Raw genomic sequence first — 24,681 nt, 5'->3', positions numbered from 1 at the left:
ACTATCAGATGAAACTTATTATCAACCCATAAATAGCAATCCTACGAAACATGTGGCAGCTCAGATTCAAACATATTTACAAAATTGAATAGAACATGGCCTCATTAATCAAGAGGAGGCTAAATACCTGACAGTTGAACATCCAGTCACTCCCACAATTTATTTTCTTCCCAAAATTCACAAAGATCCCAAAAATCCACCTGGGAGGCCAATAGTTTCAGCGAATCAATCTTTATTGGAACCTATATCAAATTATATTGATTTCTTGTTAGCACCAGTGGCATGTAACTTAAATTCATATTTGAAAGACACAGGGGATTTATTGAGACATTTGGATGGCATTCCGTGGCAGGACTCATATAAGTTGATAACAATGGATGTAATTTCACTATACACCAATATTGAACATCAGATTGGCATCCAGGCATATAGGCACTTTCTGAGCCAAATAAATATTCAATTTGCCCAACATAATGAAATGCTTTTAGAAATGATCCATCTCTGCCTTACCAATAATTTCTTTCAGTTTGACCAGCAGTTATTTTTACAGATAAAAGGAACAGCCATGGGCTTTTCCTTTTCTCCAAATTTTGCAAACTTAACAATGGGCTGGTTTGAACAGAGAATAGCATGGGCAGAAGAAAATGAAAGATTCCAGCAGAAAGTCATTAGCTGGTTAAGATTCATTGATGATTTATTTCTAATTTGGGATGGCACAGAAATGGAATTTAAGGAATATTTTAACGTTTTGAACAATACTGTTGCCAAACTGCAATTCACTTATGAAATCAGTGACACACAAGTGACGTTCCTGGATACAGAAATTTATATAAGGGAAGGAGAGATACATACCACCTTACACGGAAAATCTTACTGCCACAAATTCAGTGTTACATGCCAATAGTTTTCACCCACCCAATACTAAATGGAACATACCATATGGCGAATTCTTACGGATAAAAAGAATTTGTTCAGAATCTGGAGAATTTGCTAAACATATGAAGGCCTCAGAAGAAAGATTTATCTCCAGACAATATCCCAGGAAATGTACTAATAAGGCAAAACAGCGAGTGTAAAAGATTTTGAGAACAGAATTAGTTCATAAAAAAACTTCTGTGTTGGAAGGTCAATCGGAGGATCCTATACGTTTCATCACAACATACTCCAATAATGTCTCCCAGTTACGGAAGATTCTAACCAAACACTGGTCTATTCTCCAATTGGATCCTATAGTAAAGGAGATTATGGGAGACTTTCCTCGAATGACTTTTAGAAGAGTACCAAATTTGCGGGACAGAATCACGAAAAGTCACTTTTGCTCTCAGAAAAGGGGCAACTGGCTCAAAAAAACAGGTTTTTGGAAATGTGGCAATTGCAAGGCTTGCAAAATTGCAAAAAACACTAAGGAATACACCATTGGTAATGGCGTCACAAAAAGCATTAAACAACATATCACTTGTAAGAGCCGGTTCACAGTATATGTTATTGAATGCCCCTGCGGTTTAAAGTATGTTGGGAGCACCATATGTGAAACAAAGAAAAGTATCCTTGAACATATTCGTGCCATCGTCAACACAGACAGAAGTTATGCCACGGCTAATCATATGGAGTTGGCACATGATAGCCAATGGGAAACAATGACTTTTTATGCGATTGACCATGTCCCCATAAGTGAATGAGGAGGGGACAGAGAAAAGAGACTATGACAATTGGAGTCTAAACACATCTTGGAGATTCGAACCTTGACCCCTCTGGGGATGAATCAGGATGAGGAGTTATTTGTATATTTGTAATTTTACATGGCAGCCATTGCAAATAATCATAAAACACTGTTTTTTCTATTTTCTATTCTGTAGCACTTGCAGCTAATATTCAGTTTGGTTAATATTTTAGTTTTTTTATTATGGGGGGAGACACGGACAGTATGTCACATACGCACATTTATGAGGTGTATCAACATATTGGTTAAATTGGTTTTGTTTTGCGGTAACTACAACTCCCAGAATGCAGCATTATAAGTTTATAGTGCACTAGTTAATAATTGAATTTATTTGGAAATTATGGGTGAGTTTTAGTTGTGTAGACCGCAGTTATTAAACTTAACAAGCAGAGAGAAGTAGTTTCTAAGTGCATTTAAAAATATGTTGAGTCTTAATAAATTGTTATCTGTAGATATAAATGCGGAAACAGAGAGCCTGAATAAATGAATTTTGTGAAATAAGAGATCCCGGAGTGCGGTCGTTCGTGAAGTATTTCATGAATGTTGTTGATATATATATATATATATATATATATATATATAGAGAGAGAGAGAGAGAGAGAGAGAGAGAAAACAAGACACTCCTTTTACGTAACTTTTTTTTCATACATGTGCGCTTGCCCTTAGCAAAGCACACATGTATAAAAAAAAAAAATGGCCCCATAGATGGTCACCCTAAGGGCTGACCACCAACAATTTTTTTTTATTTTTTTTTTGTGTGTCCTACAATTTTTACCCTGGGGGGGCGATCGCCCCCCCCCCCCCCCCCCCCCCCCCCAGGGAAAGCTAGATGTTTTTTTTTTTTACACCCAGGGGTCGGCCCATGTTCTGAGGGCCGACCCCGCCATTTTATTTTTCCTTTTTTTTTTTTTTTTTTAAATGTGGGGGGCGCGATCACCCCCCAAAACAGTTGAAATTAATCAATAGTGCCCTTTTACAAGGGAGCTGACCCCCCCCAAAGAAGATCCCTGGTGCCTAGGGGCGTTTCCTGGCCATGGATCGCAGCCGCGCTGCGATCCATGGCCAGGAAACGGTGCCAGGAAGGCATCCATGGAAAGGGGAGAGCCTCCCCTTTCCATCGATGCCTCCCTGGCATCTGGGGAGGCCGTTTTGGCCTTTTTTTCCCCACCGGAGAAGAAGAGAACGCTTACCTGATTCTCTTCTTCTCTGGTGGGGAAAAACAGTGACGTCACAAAGGGGCGGGAGGGGGGCGGGATGGAGACGCATAAGTTGTTCCGTGTCTCCTACGGGGAAATAAAAAATAAAAAAATCCTCCGGTGCATTGCACCAGAGGATTTTTAACCCCCTCCCTGGTGTCGACCACTGGTCGTGACCCGCACCAGGTAGGGAGTGTGGCCGACGCCCGCACCTAAAAAGTTAAACACTAGAGCTAGCTTGACATTATTATTGCCTAAAAACTGCTCAACACACGGGGGCAGGTGCCACAGGCTGGCACAGTCTACTGTGTACTCAATGTGAGAGGAGCTTTGGGTGTCTCGCTGTGGCGCACAGGCAGGTCTGCAAGACTGACATGGTCATTTCGCCTCTGACAACACTGAACCGCGCACAGACTGTAAGCTGGCATCAAGACTCCAGCTACTGTGTTGTGACAGGCAGTACTTGTGGGCTGGCAGTCTTTTGGTTCTTAGGATAACTCACAGAGAGAAGACTTGTGAGTGATGAGAGCTTTGCTGTTTGTCTGGCAGGTCATGCTTCCTTGCTTCCAGCAGGATGCAGAATCTGTTTATGCTTTTCAGCTAGGCTGGATATGCTTTTTTCTGCCTAGCTGCAGCAAAAATACTCAGCTTGGAGCACGAAATGATGCTTCCTGCAATATTTATTTTTATAACAAAACTTTAAAAAGTGTTATATACTTCCAAGTTGCCTCTAGGCACCTGGGGGGGGGCGAGGGGGCTAGCAGTAGCAAAGTCACAGGGCTCCAAACGGAGTTGTTCAGTTGCCATCGAAAAAGAGTACAGGTCCATGATTTAGTGGAGGCTGACACAAGGAATGAGACTACCATGATACTGGCACTGCTTGGCTCTTGTGCCCACTCTCCTAGCTATCCCGCTCGTTTCCCCTCCCCCTTACACTGGTAACTCTTTGTTCTGCAGCTGGAGTTCTTCCTCCCCAGCAGTGCATTAATTAATATCGAAATCTGTTGACCCTAAGCAGCGGGGTGCTCGGGGGGTGATGCGCCTGGTACCGCTGCAATATGCTCGGTGCTGCCCATAACTCAGAAGGGGAACGAGCCTAGGCAAGCCCAGTTTACACCACCTCCTGCTCCTGTCTGCTCTGGAAAGAAAAATACATCTGACTGCTCTTTGCTGGTCAGGCCTGAGCCAGGTCACCAGGCTGCCTTAGACCAGCGCCCCGTGTTCCAGATGCAGTGCCAGGCGGAACCCCAACTCTTCCTTCACACCTGTAGGAAAGTGCCCTCTTTCTTGGCATGGTTACCCCCTTTTTCTGCATGATGTCAGTGTGCTTGATTGTGTTCACTGGGAACCTGCTAACCAGGACCCCAGAGATTATGCTCTCTCTCCCAAAAGTCTGTATTTCATCCACAATTGGCACACTGGTGCCCCATTATAAGTCCCTAGTATATGGTACCAAGGTACCCAGGGCATTGGGGTTCCAGGGGAGCCCTATGGCCTGCAGCATATATTTTGCCACTAATAGGGAACCCATACAAAGGCTTCTGCAGGACGGCCATTGCAGCCTGTGTGAAAAGGTCCAAGCACCCTTTCACTGCCATTTTTCACTACACCAGGTTACTTATAAGTCACCCCTATGGTAGGCCCTCTAGCCCAGAGGACATGGTGCAAAGTACCTGTGTGTATGGGCACCCCTGCACTAGCAGAGGTGCCCCCATGAACTCCAGGCCCATTTTTCGGACTTCGTGAGTGCAGGGACGCCATTTTACGCGTGTACTGGACATAGGTCAATACCTATGTCCAGCTACATAATGGTAACTCCGAATATAGGCATGTTTGGTATCAAACATGTTGGAATCATACCCTAAGGCTTTTGCAAGCATTGGTTTTATGATTCCATGTACTCTGGGGGCTCCTTAGAGGACCCCCAGTATTGCCAATACAGCCTTCTGAGGCATTCCAGGCTGCCCAAGCTGCTGCCACCTCCCAGACAGGTTTCTGCCCTCCTGTTGCTTGAAAAGCTCGAGCCCAGGAAGGCAGAACAAAGGATTTCCTTTGGAAGAGGGGTGTTACACCCTCTCCCTTTGGAAATAGGTGTTACAGGCCTCGGAGTGGTAACCTCCCCAAGCCACTATGCTTTGAAGAGCACAATTGGTGCCCTCCCTGCATAAACCAGTCTATACCGGTTCAGGGACCACCAGCCCTTGCTCTGGCATGAAACTGGACAAAGGAAAGGGGAGTGACCACTCCTTGGTCCATCACCACCCCAGGGATGGTTCTCAGAGCTCCTCCAGAGGGTCCCTGGGTTTTGCCATCATAGATTCAAGGTTGGCAGGGAACGCTGGGAACATCTGAGTGGCCAGTGCCATCAGGTGACGTCAGAGCCCCCTTCTGATAGGTGGTCACCCAGCTAGGTGACCAATCCCCCTTTCAGAGCTATTTAGGGTCTCTCCTTTGGATGGTTCCTCAGATTCGGATTGCAAGACTCCAGCAGGAATCCTGTTCATCCTCCACTTTGACTTCTGACCGAAGAAACTGCATCTTGACTATTCAGGACCCTACAAGCTGCAACAAAGAAGCAAGACACCTCCTGCAACATTGTATCTCCAGTTCTTCCAGCAACTGCAGCATTTCGCCAGTCGTGCATCCTCTGAGGACAGTCCATCTTCAGCCTGCATCAGAAGAAAGAAGGAATCTCCTTGGGGTGAAAAAGTCACTCTGCTGCTTCTGCAGGCACCAACTGCACTGTCGACCGGCTACGTGGAGCCCCTCTCCTGCTGAGCTGCATGGATCCTGCATCACGGGTGGTGAACTGAAGTGGCCCGATGGTCCTCTCTTCCAGCTGTCCAACTTTGGTGGAGATAAGACCTTGCTTCCCCATGCATGACAGTACCCCTGTACACCACGTCTTTTGCAGCTCCATGTGGCGTGGGACATCACTTGCACCCTCCAGGAACCAGACTTCATCTTCTTCGGTGAGCTGCTGACTCTTTTTCTTCACCGGTGGTTCACTTTTTGCACCTTCATCTGGGTTAGCAGGGGCTCCTGCCCTTCCTGGACTCTTCTGTGCTTCTTGGACTTGGTCTCTCTTCTTCCACAGGTCTTCTTGTCCAGGAATCTACGGTTGGTATCTTTCAGTCTGTTCTGGGTTTTGCATAGTTCTTCTTTTCTTCTCTCTGTGTGATCTGGGAAACTTAATGTGATTTACTCCTGTTTTCCTGGTCACTGGGGTGGGTTGTGGTACTTACCTTTGGGCTTTTCTAGTACTCCCCTCTATACACTACACTTGCCTAGGTGGGGGACTGACTTTCGCATTCCACTTTCTTCATATATGGTTTGTGCTCCCCCAGGCCCATTTCTAACTATTGTGGTTTTCACTAATTGCACTGTTTTCTAACAGTTTTGTGCTTGCTGATCTTTTTCTGTATGGACAGGACTGTCCTGTATCATGTAACCACTGTCATTCAAAGCCCTCTGTGCAAACCTCCCCACCTCCAGGAATTATTACAAACTTGACTAAAAAACAACATTAACAATTGCCACAACAGAGAACTGCTCTGTATATCTTTCCATTCCAGTTACCCCACGCTTCACCAAATAAAAAGTACACCTTGCTGAGGTCCTCTAGGGTACCCGTCTGCAAATATGAAACTTCGTAAGTTAATACATTGAAAATATTAAACAGATTCTCTTTAACATTTAAATATTAAAATAAATAAATATAAATTCTAAATAAATATAAATATAAAATGTAAATATTAACCAGAATCTATTTAACATTTAAATGAGAACTACATAGTTCTAAACTATTTTAAATGTTTTGTATCCTGGGTAGGCAGATTAGTCAGTAAAAAAGACCACCAAATGTGGTGGGAGAACAGTGAATTGTCAATGTGTAGTATCAATATTTGAAGGTGTGGGCGAGGGTGGCCATGTGTTCATTGGGACAGTAGAGAGAGTGAGCTGCTACAACAATCCAGTAAGCAGGAGGGGAATATTGGAAGCATTTTTAACATGGAGAAAAGTATGTGGGTATGCTTTTGGGTGGTAATGATTCTTAGTGGTAAATCAGCAGAGAAGGAAATAAGCTTTCACAATGGGGTTTACCCCTGGGAGATGCTGGAGAATAGCCCTTATGTGGTTGTGTACAATAAAGGGAAGTCGTTTGTTGAGTAAAAAGTAAATAAGCTTTCCCAAACCCGTACATGCGTGTACAGTTACCTATTGAGTAAGAATCAGTTACAGTGGTGTGGACATATGTATGCAAAAAGCTTGGCGTCTTGGTTGCATGAGTAACATAGATTTAGTTAGACTATAGACTTTAGGTTCTTATTAAAACTGAGTTTAGTGTATTTTTGGGAGAAGTTACTCTGAGGGGGACATGCTCAGATTAATTGGGAGTAAGCTTAAAATTCTCGTTGTAAATCCAGGTTTCCAGGCAGAGCTCTTCCTTGTTCCTCTATGACTCAGTGCTTCTGGGAATGAGTAGCTTGTTCATCTGGTACTATGGAGTGTTGAGATGGATGGCTTTTTATGTAAGTCATAATAGTCCTTTTCACAAAGGTAGATGGGAATGTGTAGATTTAGTCACATGTAGATCTACTTCTGCACTGCGATGGAACGTTCCACTTATTTGCTACTCACCGTTTCCAGGTAAAGATTTACATGTAGGCCTCCTATAACAGAATTTATAAGTGTAGAGTTACTGTTGGTAACTTTTCGCCTGTTGGTGGATCTTTCCATATGGGAAAGAATAGGAACATTCAATAAAGTTTAATAGTTTTCAAAAACAATACTTAAAATATTTTAATCCATAATATACAGATAACCTATTGTTAAATAATTGATATTCACCTGGAACTAATAAAACAGAATGTCATTGCACATCAGTTCCGCAAATTAAATGTGCATTAAATAATAAAATAACTTCAATAAATCCCTTTAATTAATAATTATGTTTTTAAATCATTTTAAAAATTATCCAACCTCACTAATGTTTTAATTTGTAGTAAACTTGATCAAAATGTAAATACTCCTTATATTTTTAAGAATAAGTAAAAACATTTTTTTATTAAGTGTATTAAATGTAAAAACAAATAGTTAACCAATAATTATATTTAATATTATCACTAAAATATACACACATATATATCTACAATCTAAATGGCAAAATAATGTAATGAAGTTAACAATAATTCCTACAGGATGTTAGTTTAATTCCCTGCCTCCATTGTTTTCTATGGGAGTGTGTTACAATACCAGTGGTTGGCTATGTTTTGTGCTTTACTTGCTCCAGGGCTGGACTGGAATACGCATACACCTGTTTTTACACTTTTCAGGCTGCAGAAATGTTAGAAGTGTATTTTGTGAATTGCAATGTTTTTGATTTTTTTGTGATTGTGTGTTTTGTATTAACATGCCTCACCCAAGCCCCCACCCCTTTGTATTTCTGTAAGCCTAACCTACTTTTGAGTAAATATTCCCTTTTTCCGAACATTCCAACTGGTCCCTCCCTCATTTTGTTAAAGAATAATGTGTGCCATAGGTTTATTTACTGCATTTTGTAGTATGCGAGTAACACTACTGGAGTACTGCTTTAAATGTTTTTTTTTTGTTTTTTTTTATTCCCAGGGCCTTTATTTGAATCGGATCTATATACAGGGTCACTGGAATTATGCAGCAGGGGAGGGCCATATTATGTGCCAGGATTGAGTAAATTATACAGCAAGACTGGGCAGATTATGTGGGATAATGTGGCACATTTTATGATAGAATACCTTCATTATTTTGTAATTTCTACACTTGTTAACACTGCCTGAGCATTGGTTTTACCTCATTAGCACCAGTTTAACACTCAAATGTAACAATAACTAGTACAAGACATTCTAGCAAGCAGTTTTCATGAGAAAGCAAAGACATCTGCTAGGGTTAGGTCAACTCAGTGAAAAACAATACACGCATGAATTTCTTCAAGCGAACATTTCTCACAGCATTATCTGAACAGTGCAGCTTAACATGAGGCTGTGCAAACTAGGCCCAAAACCTCACTAACTTTAAGGACTGTAATTAATAAAGCAAATTCATAATGGACAATCATTAATATAACACACTACTACACTAATCTAAACATGAGCACATCAATTTATATTAATAAGCATTTAATAAGGACACTTTGTGATTTCTGATGGACACTCAAGTGGGCACATTTTCCAAGTCGCACATTATTTTCTATACTAAGTCAAATTCTATGCAGATTCCTAATTCAAAATACATGAATATTTATTAGTAAAAGTTCAGCGTTCACAGTCCTTGTCTGTTGGAATCAGTGCCTTCCTTTAGGCCTCCAGGAGTTCTTTCTTTGGTCTAAACCCTGAAGCTGAAATCATGTATCCCAGGTATACCACCTCTTCCACACAAAATTTAAATTTGTCTTTCTTGACCGTTAAACAAGCATCAGCAATTTTATCCAACACTTTCTTGAGAACCATGTTGTGGCCCTCCGTTGACTCTCCAAAAATCAGAATATCATCTTGAAAGCACACTACCTCGTGTATGCCTTTCAGAATTTTTTCAATCTTCCTCTGAAAAACACTGGTCGCCGATGAGAGGCCAAATGGCATTCTGGTGAATTGGAGCACCCACTCAGTTGTGATAAATGCAGTGAGATGCTTTGACTCCCGATGCCATCTAATCTGGAGGTAGGCGCTTCTTAAATCAAGTTTAGAGAAAAACATACACACTCCTAATGAAAACAGTAATTCATTGATATCCAGAAGAGGTTAATTGTCTACCACAATGTTTTGATTCAAGGTGCGTGAATCCACACAGAAATAGAAACTAGCATCAGATTTGCTTGTTTTCACGACTGGAGAAATCCAATTAGAAGTTTTTATAGCTTCAATTATACCTCGGCCTACCATTTCCTCTAACTGTTTTTTAATTATTGGCTATCAGCAATGGGAATCCTGCGAACTTTGGACCGAACAGGTATTGCATCTGGTTTCATCATTATTTTATAAGTGTATTTCCTCAAGTTCACCAACCTTTTTTGCAAAACACTTTATTCGCGCCCTCCACAATCTTCTCCGCTGTAACCTCATCCACCACCATGACCTGACTGGGTGTTCTGGGATTGATGATTAAATGTAGATCATACTGGATCTCCCAACCTAGGATTTGGGGATCCACTTTCTGCTACATAAACTCTCCCCTTCACTCGCCTGTCTTGAAAACCTATGTCTGTTAACATGTAACCCAATAAATCTATCTTTAGACTTTCCTAATAATCTGCATAAAATTCAGTCTGTATCTTCATTCTCTGTACTACCCTTTACAAGTGCTACTTTAAATTTGCTTTTAACCTTGCACAAACAGGCAAAACGCCCCATACTTCCGCATTGTCTACACTCTTTACCTATAGCATAACAATTTTTGGAGTCTGCAGTATGGAGACCTTTCCCACATCTAGTGCATTTTATTCTATTTTTTTTAATCAGATTCTGGTCATTTAAATGTACTCCCTGTATTTTTCTTATTAAACAGTCCTTTTTATACATTACTCATGTACCCCTTCTCTGTGCTAAGTAGTTCAGTTTCCTCTTGTTAAACATACGATACAAAAGCATTGCTATTTTTTTCCCATTTCCCTCATACAACGATCAGATTGATCCACTACTTTCGCTATCTCAATAGCGTCATGTAACGCTGGATTTTTTGCTGCCGATAGCCTCGCTTGCATTTTTTAATTCCTGCATTGTACTATCAATGGGTCCCGGATCATCTTATTCCTCATGGCCCCAAACTTACATTTAAGTGTCAATTCACGCAATCTTGTTACCAACTCTTCTATTGTTTCATCAATGTTTTGTGGTTGAGTATAGAATTGATGTCTACACATTACTATATTAAATTCTTTAGGAAATCCTATCTCTAATCTAGCTTTAGCTTCTAAATATACATTAGCAATAGGCTGACCATCATTACTCAAATCTTGAAAACATGTTGGCCTTCTTTTCCCAATGTGCTCAGTAATAAGGCTTTCTCCCTAGATGCTCTAAAGTCCCTCCCATCTACAGCGTCAATATCATTTTAAGGTTTTTCATTCCATCCCTCCTATCCAATTTGGGGATCTCCAAGTTGGTTTAGAAACAAAGGAAGAGGAATGACTGGCGCATCCATTGTTATACACCAACTCCATACTTTTTTACACCAATAGTTCACTAGATGCAGTTCTAGGTGTGCCTATCACCGCAGGCAAATTAGCTTGTAGTCTTGTCTATCACCACTGTAACTTATATAAATGTATATATATATATATATGTATATATATATATACATTTGTATAGCAAAATCTGTAAGCCTAGGATGTTTTGGATGCTGTTTTTGCTGGTTTTAGGACTCTGCTCACTTTACCACTGCTAACCAGTGCTAAAGTGCATATGCTATCTCCTTTAAAACATGGTGACATTGGTTCATACCCAAATGGCTTATTTAATCTACTTGTAAGTCCCCAGTAAAGTGCACTACATGTGCCCAGGGCCTGTAGATTAAATGCTACTAGTGGGCCTGCAACAATGATTGTTCCACCCGCATAAGTAGCCCCTTTAAAAGTACTTGCCAAGCCTTGGACTCCCCGTTTTCTACATATGTCACCCCTAAGGTACGCCCTAGGTACCCCATAGGGAAGAGTGCTATGTAGATAAAAGGCAAGACATATACCTGTGTAGTTTATATCTCCTGGTAGTGTAGAACTCCTAAATTCGTTTTACACTGCTGGGAGGCCTGTTCCTTTCATAGGCTAACATTAGGGCTACCCTCATATGCTGTTTGAGTGGTAGATTCTGTTCTGAAAAGAGTAACAAGGTCATATTTAGTATGGCCAGAATGGTATTACAAAATCATGCGGGCTGGTGAAATTAGATTTAATATTACTATTCTATAAATAACACTTTTAGAAAATGAGCATTTCTCTGCACTTAAATCCTTCTGTGCCTTACAATCCACATCTGGCTAGGTTAGTTGGCAGCTCCCTTGTGCATTTCACTCAGACAACCCCAAACACAGGATGCTCAGTCACACCTGCACACATTTGCATACTGAATGGGTCTTCCTTGGCTAGGAGAGTGGAGAGCCTGACACTTACATTTGGAAGGACAGTGGCCTGCCCTCACACAATGGACTGCCAACCCCCCCTACTGGGACCCTGGCAGACAGGATGGAACTGAAAGGGGACCTGGTGCACTTCTAAGCCACACTTTGAAGTCTCCCCCACTTCAAAGGCACATTTGGGTATTTCAACAGGGCCTCTAACCCTACCAACCCAGACACTTCTGGACAAGATACCACTGGTGAGGAAACTCTGAACCGGACCCTGCAACCTGCCAAGAGGAACTGCTTGGCTGCCCAAAGTACTCACCGGACTGCTTTTCTGCAAAGGACTGCTGCCCTGCTGCCTTCCTGCCCTCTGGCTCTGCAGAGAAGTGCTCTCCAAGGGCTTGGATACAGCTTGCCTCCTGTTTCTTGAAGTCTCAGGGCCAAAAATACAAGCCTGCATCGAGGGTGAAAAATCACTGCACGCCGAACCGGAACTATGCAGCCCGGCTCCCCAAGAGGAGCTCAATGCAGCGCCAGCATTGCGACAGGAACTTTGACGCATGGCCCACTGGATCAACGCATAGCCGAGCCGGAATGACGCAGCCCGACTTCCTGTGAGAAGAATCGATGCAGCGCTGGCCATGTGACAGAAATTTCGCCACATCGCCCACCAGATCGACGCAGCTCCCGTGACTTCGTTCTGCAAGCCCAGGATTTCTCTGCATCGTCCCTGGGGTGTCCAAATACCCCGCAACCCGAAGAGGATCCAGTCTTCGCGCTGGAAATCGATGCAAGGCCCTGACTGCGTGGAAAAATATTGGCACATCTGTGTGCACCCGGAGAAACTGACACACACCTCCCTGTTTTTCACGCATCTCCTCCTCTGCTGCCCCTTGTGGATAATTTAGACGCAAACCAGTTACGTTGTGCTTGCAAGAGACACTTGTTGCTTTTTAGAGACTAAAGACTCTTTTTATCATTCTCTAAAGTGATATTTCAACATGTATCCAAATCTTTATCGTTTCGACCTGCATTTAACTAGATAAATATTATATATTTTTCTAAACACTGTGGTGTATTTTTGTGGTGTTCTACTGTCATGTTATTGCATGATTTATTTCACAAATTCTTTACACATTGCCTTCTAAGTTAAGCCTGACTGCTCAGTGCCAAGCTACCAGAGGGTGGGCACAAGATAATTTGAATTGTGAGTGACTTACCCTGACTAAAGTGAGGGTCCTGACTGCCAACCAAAGACCCCAATTCTAATATATATATATATATATATATATATATATATATATTCGATGGCACGTGTAGCTGCAGATACACATGCTGTGCATATCCCGCCATCTAGTGTTGGGCTCGGAGTGTTACAAGTTGTTTTTCTTCGAAGAAGTCTTTTCGAGTCACGAGATCGAGGGACTCCTCCATTGCGCATGGGCGTCGACTCCACCTTAGATTGTTTTCTTTCCGCCATCGGGTTCGGACGTGTTCCTCTTCGCTCCGTGTTTCGGTTCGGAAAGTTAGTTTAATCTTGGAAAATTCGACGGTATTGTTAACGTTCGGTATCTGGTTAGTTAACGCACATCGACACCGAATCAAGAAGAGCTCTGGTAGCCCTTCGGGTTTCGATTCCCCTGCGGGGCCTGGTCGGCCCGACCGCGTGCGTCTTCAAGGCTAATGGAACGGACCCCATTCCGCTTCTGCCCCGAATGCCACAACAAGTATCCTTACACAGATCAACATCTGGTCTGTAATTTGTGTTTGTCCCCCGAACACAACGAGGATACCTGCGAGGCCTGTCGGGCATTTCGGTCGAAGAAAACGCTACAGGACCGGAGGGCTCGAAGGCTTCAGATGGCATTGGTGCCGTCAGGACACCGCGACGTCGAGGAAGAGGAGACTTTCTCTATCGCTGACTCGGACGAGCCCGAAACAGAGCAGGCGCCGAAAACCGTGAGTAAACCAGCCCCGACCAAAACTCATGCCAAAATCATGAAGGCCCAAGGGACGCCACCGCCAGCAGACCATGGCTTAACACGTACAATTGGTGACCAACCATCGGCACCGAAAAACGGCACACATGTGTCAAACTCCTCCGACTCCGGTCGAGATACTGGCACGCAGCATACTCGACACCGGGAGAACGGCTCCGAGATAAGTCGGCACCGAGAGATCGGCACACCAAAACCTAAAAAAGTGGCTTCAGAGCCGAAAAAGAACATCGAAAAAGTTTCGGTACCGAAACACCCAGCTTCAGAGCCGAAAACAAGCTCCTACTCTGAAGAACAAGGCCTTTCAGAACAACTACAAGGCCATAGATTTGGACAAGAGCTAGAAGCAGGGGAGCCTGATTATACCCAAAGAAGGCTCCATATTCAGAAGGAAACAGGGAAAATAAGAACTCTCCCTCCTATAAGGATGAAAAGAAAACTTGCTTTCAAAGAACAGAGAAACCACCGAAAGCAAAGGTGGCAAAAGAAGTAACTCCACCACCGATTTCACCACAACCATCACCACACCACTCACCACAACCATCACCAATTGCGACCCCACCTATGATGCAATCTCCAACGCACACAGGGATGAGCCAGGATGACCCAGATGCATGGGATCTATATGATGCACCAGTATCTGACAATAGTCCAGACTGCTACCCAGCGAGGCCATCACCACCTGAGGACAGTAGTGCCTACACGCAAGTGGTGTCCAGAGCAGTGGCTTTTCACAATGTGGCACTGCACGCTGAACCCATTGAGGATGACTTTTTATTTAATACTCTGTCGTCGACACACAGTCAGTACCAAAGTCTCCCGATGTTACCAGGGATGTTGAAACACGCGAAACAAGTATTTCAAGAACCCGTCAAAGGCAGAGCCATCACACCTAGGGTTGAGAAGAAGTACAAGCCTCCCCCTACAGACCCTGTATACATCACACAACAACTGACACCTGACTCAGTAGTAGTAGGCGCAGCACGTAAAAGGGATAATTCACACACCTCTGGAGATGCACCACCACCCGACAAAGAAAGTCGAAAGTTTGATGCAGCGGAGAAAAGAGTTGCAGCAAAAGCGGCCAATCAATGGCACATTGCCAATTCCCAGGCTTTATTGTCAAGATATGACAGGGCTCACTGGGATGAAATGCAGCACTTTATAGAACATCTGCCCAAAGAGTTCCAAAAGCGTGCACAACAAGTGGTGGAAGAGGGCCAAAGTATCTCGAACAACCAGATACGATCGGCAATGGATGCAGCGGACACAGCCGCAAGAACTGTGAATACAGCGGTCACTATTCGGAGACACGCATGGCTACGCACCTCCGGATTTAAGCCAGAAATCCAACAGGCTGTGCTTAATATGCCTTTTAATGGACAGCAGTTGTTTGGGCCGGAGGTGGACACATCTATAGAGAAGCTAAAGAAGGACACTGATACGGCCAAGGCCATTGGCGCGCTCTACTCCCCACAGAGCAGAGGCACATTTAGGAAGACACAATTTAGAGGGGGGTTTCGGGCCCAAAGCACAGAACCCTCAACCTCACAAACCAGACCCACATACCAGGGCCAGTATCAAAGAGGAGGCTTTCGGGGACAATACAGAGGTGGACAGTTCCCTAAAACTAGAGGAAAGTTCCATAGCCCAAAGACCCCTCAAAATAAACAGTGACTTCAGTGTCACAAATCCCCAACACATAACACCAGTTGGGGTGAGACTCACAGATTTTTACCAAAACTGGGAAGAAATAACAACAGACTTGTGAGTCCTAGCCATTATCCAGCATGGTTATTGCATAGAATTCCTACAATTACCACCAAATGTGCCTCCAAGAACACACAACATGTCCAAACAGCACTTAGATCTATTACACCTAGAAGTACAAGCGTTGTTGCAAAAGGATGCAATAGAACTGGTACCCAACCATCAGAAAGGAACAGGTGTTTATTCCCTGTATTTTCTGATACCAAAAAAGGACAAAACTCTGAGACCCATCTTAGATCTCAGAACACTAAGGGCCTGATTCTAACTTTGGAGGACGGTGTTAAACCGTCCCAAAAGTGGCGGATATACCACCTACCGTATTACGAGTCCATTATATCCTATGGAACTCGTAATACGGTAGGTGGTATATCCGCCACTTTTGGGACGGTTTAACACCGTCCTCCAAAGTTAGAGTCAGGCCCTAAATCTTTACATCAAATCAGATCACTTTCACATGGTAACACTTCAAGACGTAATCCCCTTGCTCAAACAACAAGACTACATGACAACATTAGATCTCAAAGATGCGTATTTCCATATACCCATACATCCTTCACACAGGAAATACTTACGGTTTGTAATCCAAGGAGTACATTACCAATTCAAAGTGTTACCATTCGGGATAACAACAGCACCAAGGGTATTTACAAAATGCCTTGCAGTAGTAGCAGCCCATATCAGAAGACAGCACATACACGTATTCCTGTATCTAGACGATTGGTTAATCAAGACCAACACGCAGGAACAGTGTCTTCAACACACAAAATACGTCATAGAAACCCTTCACAAACTAGGGTTCTCACTAAACTACCAAAAATCACACTTACAGCCGTGTCAAATACAACAATACTTAGGAGCAACAATCAACACAAAAAAAGGGATTGCCACTCCAAGTCCACAAAGGGTACAAGCATTCCAAAACGTAATACAAAGCATGCACCCAAACCAAAGTTTTCAGGTAAAATTAGTGATGAAACTACTAGGCATGATGTCATCATGCATAGCAATTGTCCCAAACGCAAGATTACACATGCGGCCCTTACAACAGTGCCTAGCTACACAATGGTCACAAGCACAGGGTCAGCTTCAAGATCTAGTGTTGATAGACCGCCAAACATATACCTCGCTTCAATGATGGAATCCTATAAATGTAAACCAAGGGCGGCCTTTCCAAGACCCAGTGCCTCAATACGTGATTACAACAGATGCTTCCATGATAGGGTGGGGAGCACACCTCAACCAACACAGCATCCAGGGACAATGGGACACTCAGCAGAAACAACTTCATATAAATCAGTTAGAACTACTAGCAATGTTTCAAGCGTTGAAAGCTTTTCAACCACTAATAGCCCACAAACACATTCTTGTCAAAACAGACAACATGACAACAATGTATTACTTAAACAAACAGGGAGGGACACACTCAACACAGTTGTGTCTCTTAGCACAAAACATTTGGCATTGGGCGATTCACAATCACATTTGCCTAATAGCGCAATATCACATTCACCTAATAGCGCAATACATACCAGAAATTCAAAACCAGTTAGCCGACAATCTCAGTCGGGATCACCAACAGACCCACGAATGGGAAATTCATCCCCAGATACTACAAACCTACTTCCAAACCTGGGGAACACCACAAATAGACCTATTCGCAACAAAAGAAAATGCAAAATGCCAAAACTTCGCATCTAGGTACCCACAGCCTCACTCCAAGGGCAATGAGTTATGGATGAGTTGGTCAGGGATATTTGCTTACGCTTTTCAACCTCTCCCACTCCTTCCGTATCTCGTAAACAAATTGAGTCAAAACAAACTCAAACTAATACTAATAGCACCAACTTGGGCACGACAACCTTGGTACACAACACTACTAGACCTGTCAGTAGTGCCTCATATCAAACTGCCGAACAGACCAGATCTGTTAACTCAACACAAACAACAGATCAGACACCCAAATCCAGCATCGCTCAATCTAGCAATCTGGCTCCTGAAGTCTTAGAATTCGGACATCTAGACCTTACACAAGAATGTATGGAGGTCATCAAACAGGCTAGAAAACCTACTACAAGACATTGCTATGCAAATAAATGGAAAGATTTGTTTATTACTGTCATATTATTCAAATTCAACCATTACACGCTTCCGCGAAAAACATTGTAAGCTACTTACTACACTTACAAAAGTCTAAGTTAGCTTTTTCATCCATTAAAATACATCTCACAGCAATTTCGGCCTATCTGCAAATTACACATTCAACTTCACTATTCAGAATCCCAGTCATAAAAGCATTTATGGAGGGTCTAAAAAGGATTATTCCACCAAGAAAACCACCAGTTCCTTCATGGAACCTCAATATTGTATTAACACGAATCATGGGTCCACCATTCGAACCCATGCACTCTTGTGAGATACAATACTTAACCTGGAAAGTAGCCTTCCTAATAGCTATCACATCTCTCAGAAGAGTAAGTGAAATTCAAGCTTTTACCATACAATAGCCCTTTATACAAATACACAAACATAAAGTAGTTCTACGCACAAATCCCAAATTTTTGCAAAAAGTCATATCACCGTTCCACTTAAATCAAACAGTAGAACTCCCAGTGTTCTTTCCAGAACCAGATTCTGTAGCTGAAAGAGCATTACATACATTAGACATAAAAAGAGCACTAATGTATTACATTGATAGAACCAAACAAATTTGCAAAACAAAACAATTGTTTGTAGCGTTCCAAAAACCTCATGCAGGGAACCCAATATCTAAACAAGGCATTGCCAGATGGATAGTTAAGTGTATTCAAACCTGCTATATTAAAGCAAGAAGAGAACTGCCTATTACACCAAAGGCGCACTCCACTAGAAAGAAAGGCGCCACCATGCCCTTTCTAGGAAATATACCAATGACAGAAATCTGTAAGGCAGCCACATGGTCTATGCCTCATACATTCACTAAACATTACTGCGTGGATGTGTTAACAGCACAACAAGCCACAGTAGGACAAGCAGTATTAAGAACATTATTTCAAACAAATTCAACTCCTACAGGCTAAGCCACCGCTTTTGGGGAGATAACTGCTTGCTAGTCTATGCACAGCATGAGTATCTGCAGCTACACATGCCATCGAATGGAAAATGTCACTTACCCAGTGTACATCTGTTCGTGGCATGAGACGCTGCAGATTCACATGCGCCCTCCCACCTCCCCGGGAGCCTGTAGCCGTTATAAGTTGATAAAAATAGAACTTGTACATTTGTAAATTTGTAAATATATCACTTTTAGTCACATTATATACATACATACTTACTCCATTGCATGGGCACTATTACTATATACACTACTCCTACCTCACCCTCTGCGGGGAAAACAATCTAAGATGGAGTCGACGCCCATGCGCAATGGAGCCGAAATGGGAGGAGTCCCTCGATCTCGTGACTCTAAAAGACTTCTTCGGAGAAAAACAACTTGTAACACTCCGAGCCAAACACTAGATGGCGGGATATGCACAGCATGTGAATCTGCAGCGTCTCATGCCACGAACAGATGTACACTAGGTAAGTGACATTTTCCATATATATATATATATATATATATATATATATAGTACTAGAAATGTAATTCTAAGGTGTGCCTATCACCGTAACATTTCAAATATTGACACCTACTACACAACAGTAGGCACTGAGTCTTATTACTCCGTTGTGTGGTGCAGGAATTGCTTCAGTCGCTGACTAATTTGTCCCGCTGAAGTAAAGATAAGGAGAGGTGCAGTTAATTGTTAAATCACAATCGTACTAGCGTATCGCTTCACTTTCCATAGGAAACCATTAAACGCTTCCCAATAGCCTAAGATGGCCACCCTTACACTGCTTTAAGTCTGTTTTCAAAAGTAGAACTTGTTCTCCACATTCATGTGCGTTGTTGCCGTAACAGCACACAGCCTCCTATTTCTTTTCACATTCTGCGCCGATCCTGATGATGCTGGGTCCATGCACAATCATGGGTAAAGACTCCAGCACAAGGAAAGATCACCATTGCTCCCAACAGCGCGAGCATTAACATTCATTTATTGGTAAAGCTTTTGAATTCTCTTCGTGCTGTCATAGTCACATTAACAAAACTTGCAGTGCTCCAGTACTCCTCCCTATCTCTTTCCCATATCAAACCAAGTTGCTTTGCTTTTCCAAAGATCGGTTCTTCTCATGCATTGGGTTCTTGCACCAATAGTTCAAACAGTCCCCATGTAACCTTTAATCTCTTAGTGGCTGGAGCTCATCGCCAAATTTTGTAGTGTTCACCTCTCGTAGATCCAAGTAGATTAAACACATAATCTATTCAGAGCATAGGTGCAGTTGGTGCTCCCTCTCCAGCCAATGGACAACTGACTCCTGAGAGAACCCCACTGTGTCACACCACCTCAACACTCTAGAACATAGCAACTAGAGCATTGAAATTTCAAAATACATTGATACACAATATGTTATATACCTAAATACAACAATATCCAGCTCCAGTTTTGTCATGTTGTATATGGGACCTCAACTGGTGAAAAAGGATGAGATTTGAGGAAGGTACCAAATTTCCTATCCTGTTGAAATCAAAGGTGTATGTAGGAATGTCATCACCCTTGAAAATGGACAAATATGGGGAGTAGACAAGATTACTAGGTGTGCCACCAGCCACGACCCCTTATCACCTAAACGAGTTCCAGTAGCGACACACAACCTAGTAGACACTGGGACGAGGTTGAGGAGAATGCATTACGCACTTAGGTGGCATAAGGATTTTGTGATGAATTGATTTAAGTACTTTCTCTTCTTTCCCATTTTATCTTCTCTGCATCCTCATGCTGTAAGTTAATTATTACTTTTGTCTTATTGTATGTTGTTGTTAGTTTCAACATATTGTTGCATCAACATATGTTGGTTAGGATCTTAGCCTTATTTTGTTTCATTCCTTCATTAAGGAGATTGTTAGAAATGGGGTCTTTGGTTGGCAGTCAGGCCACCCCATATCCAAGCAAGGACCCTCACGCTAGTCAGGGTAAAAGAGAATCACCTTCAGCTAACCCCTGCTTACCCCTTTGGTAGCTTGACACGAGCAGTAGGCTTAACTTCAGAGTGCTAGGTGTAAAGTATTTGTACCAACACACACAGTAACTTAATGAAAACACCACAAAATGACACAACACAGGTTTAGAAAAATAGGAAATATTTATCCAAACAAAGTGACAAAAATCCACAATACACAGGTCAAGTTATCAGTAAAATGCAAAAAGAGTCTTTATGTACTTTTAAACACACACTAACACTGTTAGCATGAAAATGTACCTTGGGTGTGTCAAAAATAACCCTGCACGGTGAGTGTGTGTCAAAACGAACTTGTGATGCGTCGATTTCACTCACGAGCAAGATCTTGCGTCGTTTCTCCTTTCGTCGGGTCGGCGTGTCGTTTCTTCTCTCAGCAGGAGAGCGATGCATCAATCGGGCCAACACTCTCGAGTCCAGGCAGGCCTTGTGTTGTTTTTACACGCCCAGGGGTGTTTGCGTTGCAAATCCAGCCGCACGATTATCCGAAAACCACGCAGCGCGGGTTGCGATCTCACCAGCTTCCGTCAGTGATGCTGCGCGTTGTTTCTCCAGCTCCATGCGTCAATCCCCCGGTCGCATTACAGGCAAGCATCGATTTTCAGACGCGAAGCCGGCGGCGTGACGATTTTCCAGCCGCAGATCGGAGTTGTGTCAATCTTTTCCCAGCACGGCTTTCTGTGTCTGGATTTCTTCCTCTTAGGCTGCCAGCTTCTTCTTTCAGGGTCCCAGGAACTGGATGGGCAACACAGGGCAGAGTAGAAGTCTCTCCAGAGACTCCAGGTGCTGGCAGAGAGAAGTCTTTGCTGTCCCTGAGACTTCAAACAACAGGAGGGAAGCTCTAAATCAAGCCCTTGGAGATCTTCACAAGATGGAAGGCACACAAAGTCCAGTCTTTGCCCTCTTACTCTGGCAGAAGCAGCAGCAGCAGGATAGTTCCACAAAGCACAGTCACAGGAAGGGCAGCCCTTCTTCCTCAGCTCTTCAGCTCTTCTCCAAGCAGAGATTCCTCTTGGTTTCCAGAAGTGTTCTAAAGTCTGTGGTTTTGGGTGCCCTTCTTATACCCATTTTCCCCTTTGAAGTAGGCCTACTTCAAAGCAAAGTCTCTCTTGAGTGTGAAATTCTGCCTTGCCCAGGCCAGGCCCCAGACACTTACCAAGGGATGGGAGACTGCATTGTTTGAGGGCAGGCACAGCTCTTTCAGGGGTGAGTGACCACTCTTCCCCTCCCTCCTAGCACAGATGGCTCCTCAGGAAAGGCAGACTACACCCCTGCTCCCTTTGTGTCACTGTCTAGTGTGAGGCGCACCCAGCCCAACTGTCAAACTGACCCAGACAGGGAATCCACAAATAGGCAGAGTCACAGAAATGGTATAAGCAAGAAAATGCTTACTTTCTAAAAGTGGCATTTTCAAACACACAATCATCAAATTAACTTTACTAAAAGCTGTATTTCTAAATTGTGACCTCAGAGACCCCAAACTCCACATGTCAACCGCTCCCAAAGGGAATCTACACTTTAATCAGATCTAAAGGTAGCCCCCATGTTAACCTATGAGAGGGACAGGCCTTGCAACAGTGAAAACGAATTTAGCAATATTTTACTGTCAGGACATATAAAACACATTACTATATGTCCTACTTTAACCATACAGTGCACCCTGCCCTTGGGGCTACCTAGGACGTACCTTAGGGGTGCCTCACCTAAAGAGAAGGTTTAGGCCTGGCAAGTGAGTACACTTGCTAAGTCGAATTTACAGTTTAAAACTGAACAGACAGACACTGCAGTGGCAGTTCTGAGACATGATTACAGAGCTACTTCTGTGGGTGGCACAACCAGTGCTGCATGCCCACTAGTAGCATTTGATTTACAGGCCCTGGGCACCTCTATTGCACTGTACTAGGGACTTACTAATAAATCAAATATACCAATCATGGATAAGCCAATTACATACACATTTTGTAAAGGAGCACTTGCACTTTAGCACTGGTTAGCAGTGGTAATGTGCCTAGAGTAACAAAAACAGCAAAATCAGAGTCCAGCACACATCAACAACCTGGGAAACAGGCAAAAAGTTAAGGGAGACCACACCAAGGATGAAAAGTCTAACAGAGATGTTATATCCTATCATCTAAAATGGTTTTTCCCGTCCTGTTTTATCCCCCTTTCTCCCTTTCCCCAGCGGTTACTTCCTTCTCCTGCCTATGTAATGCCTGACACCTGAACACTTCAACTGTCAACCTACACCACTCTGCAGGCTGAAAGTTGTGGTGGTGTAAATAGAGGGCTGGAACATTTATATTTGAGTGAATAATCTTCATTGCAATACTTCAAGTCAGCTAAGGTCCGCAGGGTGACAGTTGGAATGTTCAGGGGACAGGGCATTACATCTTCAGGGGAGGAAGTAACCACCAAGAAAAGGGAGGGGGGGTGGTAACAGGACTGGGAAGACCATTTTAGATGATGGGGTATAACGCTCTTCCCCATCAGTCGTTTGTAAAAGAAACTCGTCAGTGTGTTAATAATTGCTTTGGATGTCTGCTGCCTCTTTATGTTCACAATTTGATTCCGAAATTTAATTGCAAAAATGGGTCTGAAATGTGTTTGTAAAAAGATGGACTTTTCTTCATGGGAAGTTATCTCGCACTATGTGCACAAACGTATGCGTGCTGCAGAAAAGGCGGTGGGGAAGTGCAGTTGTGACTCTCCCCTGTGGTGAGTGGGTTGTGGGGGTGGCAGGGGCCCTACGTCATCGACATGCGCCAACATGATAGCCTCGCTTCTGACAGTAATGATGAGATGGGCTGCTGCTAAGAGACAAGATAACAATGATTGTTTTCAAGCTTTGCAATTTCAAAGTACTGATCGTTTCCAGTATTATTATTATTATTATTTTCTAGGATGAGCTGGAGATCACAGCAACTTTCAAGCAGCGGAAAGTAACACTGGTGGCGGAAGGTTTTGACCCATCTACCATCAAAGATCCACTATATTTCCTAGATGAAAGTGAACGCGTCTACCTCCCCATGACTCAGAGCATTTACGAGTCTATAAAAGAAGGAAAAATAAAACTGTGAGCCTGACCACAATCGGCGTGCAGCGGACATCTCTTTTTACCTCTGCATTCACTTAGCTACAGCTTTAATTTTACAGCTATGACGATTTTTTTATGTGCAATTCTGTTTGTAAAGATGTTTTTATTTTTAATTAAAAGAGACAAATTATAAAAATGAAAGACAATAGAGCAGACGCTTTCTGTTCAATTTGTTCTCAGTTATTTGCAAACATGAGTGGAGTGGCCCAGGGGAGCCAATTTGTGATGCGTTTTTACCCTGCGCATTGGGGATGTGCGAACCAAAAAACAACAACACTTCAGTAAGACAACCAGCCAGAACGAAGGGCCAGGGAATAAATATCAAACAGAACATTGCGTTCATGGGTGATGGCTCAATACCATTTCACAGGAACAAGGAGGTCACTAAAAAGTTGTGTACCAACATTTGTTGGACCTGTGCACTACCAGTTTCATACTTTGACTAAATTGAAGAACGTGTGCAACATTTTTTAGGTCCTTAGGGGCAGGTAAAGAATTAGGATCTCATTATCAGATCTACAATATTACAAAATATTTTTTTAATATCAATGATGTATTTCTTCAGTGAGAAGACTAATAGGTAATTTGCTCTTACAATGTACCCTATCGGCAGGGCCACTTGAATTATGCAACAGGGTTTTCTAAATCATGCAGCAAGCAAAGACAAGTTATACTGGGTTATGGGGCACGTTTCTTGATTATTTTGTTATTTTTGCACGTTAG

The 24,681-nt window shown here is 42.9% G+C and overlaps 1 protein-coding gene across 1 annotated transcript in view; it reads left to right on the top strand.

Annotated features, from left to right (window-relative positions):
- Positions 1-24,103, top strand: part of SLC27A2 (solute carrier family 27 member 2) — a 559,749-nt gene extending 535,646 nt beyond the window's left edge. The window contains exon 10 of the mRNA XM_069222551.1: positions 23,765-24,103. Coding sequence (XP_069078652.1) covers positions 23,765-23,941 — 177 coding nt within the window. The 3' untranslated portion in view covers positions 23,942-24,103. The remainder of the gene's footprint in view (positions 1-23,764) is intronic.
- Positions 24,104-24,681: the final 578 nt, after the last annotated feature.

Source organism: Pleurodeles waltl, chromosome 3_1 (genome assembly GCF_031143425.1).
Source record: "Pleurodeles waltl isolate 20211129_DDA chromosome 3_1, aPleWal1.hap1.20221129, whole genome shotgun sequence".
NCBI classification, from domain to species: Eukaryota; Metazoa; Chordata; class Amphibia; order Caudata; family Salamandridae; genus Pleurodeles; species Pleurodeles waltl.
The sequence above is the reverse complement of the archived record's forward strand: the minus strand, read 5'-3'. Positions and strand labels throughout refer to the sequence as shown.